We start from the raw sequence: 1,577 nt of genomic DNA on the forward strand, positions 1-1,577 counted from the left end.
AAGGCCAATCATCAAAAGGACCTGCCATTCTGCCCTCATACACTTCCTTATTTAACTTCTCTTGGACCACAGCAGTATGTTCACTTGCCGACTTCAAGTTCTTAGACCAACGCCTCAAACGAGGACCCTCGTAACCCAGATGAAAACCATCCTGAAAACCTGACAATAAAAACGTCCACAGCTCCGCAGGCTCATAGTCCTGCAAAGCGGCAGCCAGATGAAGAACATTAACCGGTGTATGAGCCTTTGGGCCCAACGCCAGATGACGATTTCCCTCCCCTGGGAGCTGGAGGTGGCTGTGGGTCAACATAAGATCCTGACCCCTGCTGTGGCCCCTGGTGACCACCGGAAGGCCTAGGTCCCCAGCATCTCGACAAGGGGTGATTTTTCCATCCACATTGGGAACATTCATGACGGAACTTGCAATATTCTCTATTACACACCCCTTTATTGAAATCCCAACATGTGCCTGAACTGGACTGCGCTGGCGAACTGGCCCCCACCCCTCTCCGGGTGGGTCGCACCTGAAAGGGGCGATAAACCAAAGGAAAACCACTAGCAGTAAAAATAGTCTTACCACTAGCAGAGGAACCCATAGTATGCTGCCAAAGATCTGTGTCTAGTTCCCCCCATTTTGCCTCCGGGTCCCAGGCCATGCGCGCCCTGAACTCCTCATCATACTGCGCCCATGCAAAATCATTCCTTGTTATTTGTGCCTTCCGAATAACATCCATATATTTAAACAAGGAGACACAGCGCTCAGGGAACTTTTCGCAATAGACGCTGGCATAGATTAAAAAGGCCGCCGTCCAGTTCTCAATATTCAAAGGGACCTTAGGGCGCTTAGCCAACTCGTATTCCTCTTCTTTAGAACCTTTTTTGGCCCGGACCTCCCGGTGTAACAATTTCAACAGCTCCACGTACTCACCATTCCATATCCTTTCTTTGGTACTGAGCATTAAATGAGCCCCCAAAGGCTTAGTAACACCCATATAGGGCCATTTTTTGATCTTCAACTCCTTACTATGTAAAACATTTTTGGGCGTGTCCAAACCAACTGTGGAAGTACCACTGACCACTTTTGCACTTACACCTTTATCCTCATCAGCCGTACCCACACTTTGGTCCTTCACAATGCGACCCTTGTACAACTTACCATCAGCTCCCCCAGAAACCAAATCCACCCCAATCCCAACAGACACCATTTTAGGTTGCACATGATGTTCTACATTCTCACCTGGACGCAACAAAGGAGGCTGACTTGGCTCCGCTCTCCATGCCACACGCGAACCGTCCTCCGCCCTCCGAGGAGCCCTCAACGAGGGGCCGAGCACTCGTGGTCTGGACAACTCCTCATGACTCTGCACCACCGGTGCCTGTAACGAACTACGAGAGACATGAGAATGCCCCCCCCCAGACACAACTTCCCACACTTCGCCCTCCTCAGGGCTATCCTCATCATAATCCAAAATAAACAACTCCTCTAACTGGGGAGGAGCAGGTAACACCACATTCTTCTGAACATTTTCAAATGTTTGCGAACGTCCACGGGCCTTACCAGCCCTCAACTGTGACCG

General features: G+C 50.3%; 1 protein-coding gene across 1 annotated transcript; it reads right to left on the bottom strand.

The window, feature by feature from the left end:
* Positions 1–227: 227 nt before the first annotated feature.
* On the bottom strand, positions 228–1,205 carry LOC147701036 (uncharacterized). The gene has a single exon (XM_086929296.1). The coding sequence runs from the start codon at positions 1,203–1,205 to the stop codon at positions 228–230; it is 978 nt and encodes a 325-aa protein (XP_086785422.1).
* Positions 1,206–1,577: the final 372 nt, after the last annotated feature.

This window comes from Lissotriton vulgaris, chromosome 7 (genome assembly GCF_964263255.1).
Source record: "Lissotriton vulgaris chromosome 7, aLisVul1.2, whole genome shotgun sequence".
Taxonomy (NCBI): domain Eukaryota; kingdom Metazoa; phylum Chordata; class Amphibia; order Caudata; family Salamandridae; genus Lissotriton; species Lissotriton vulgaris.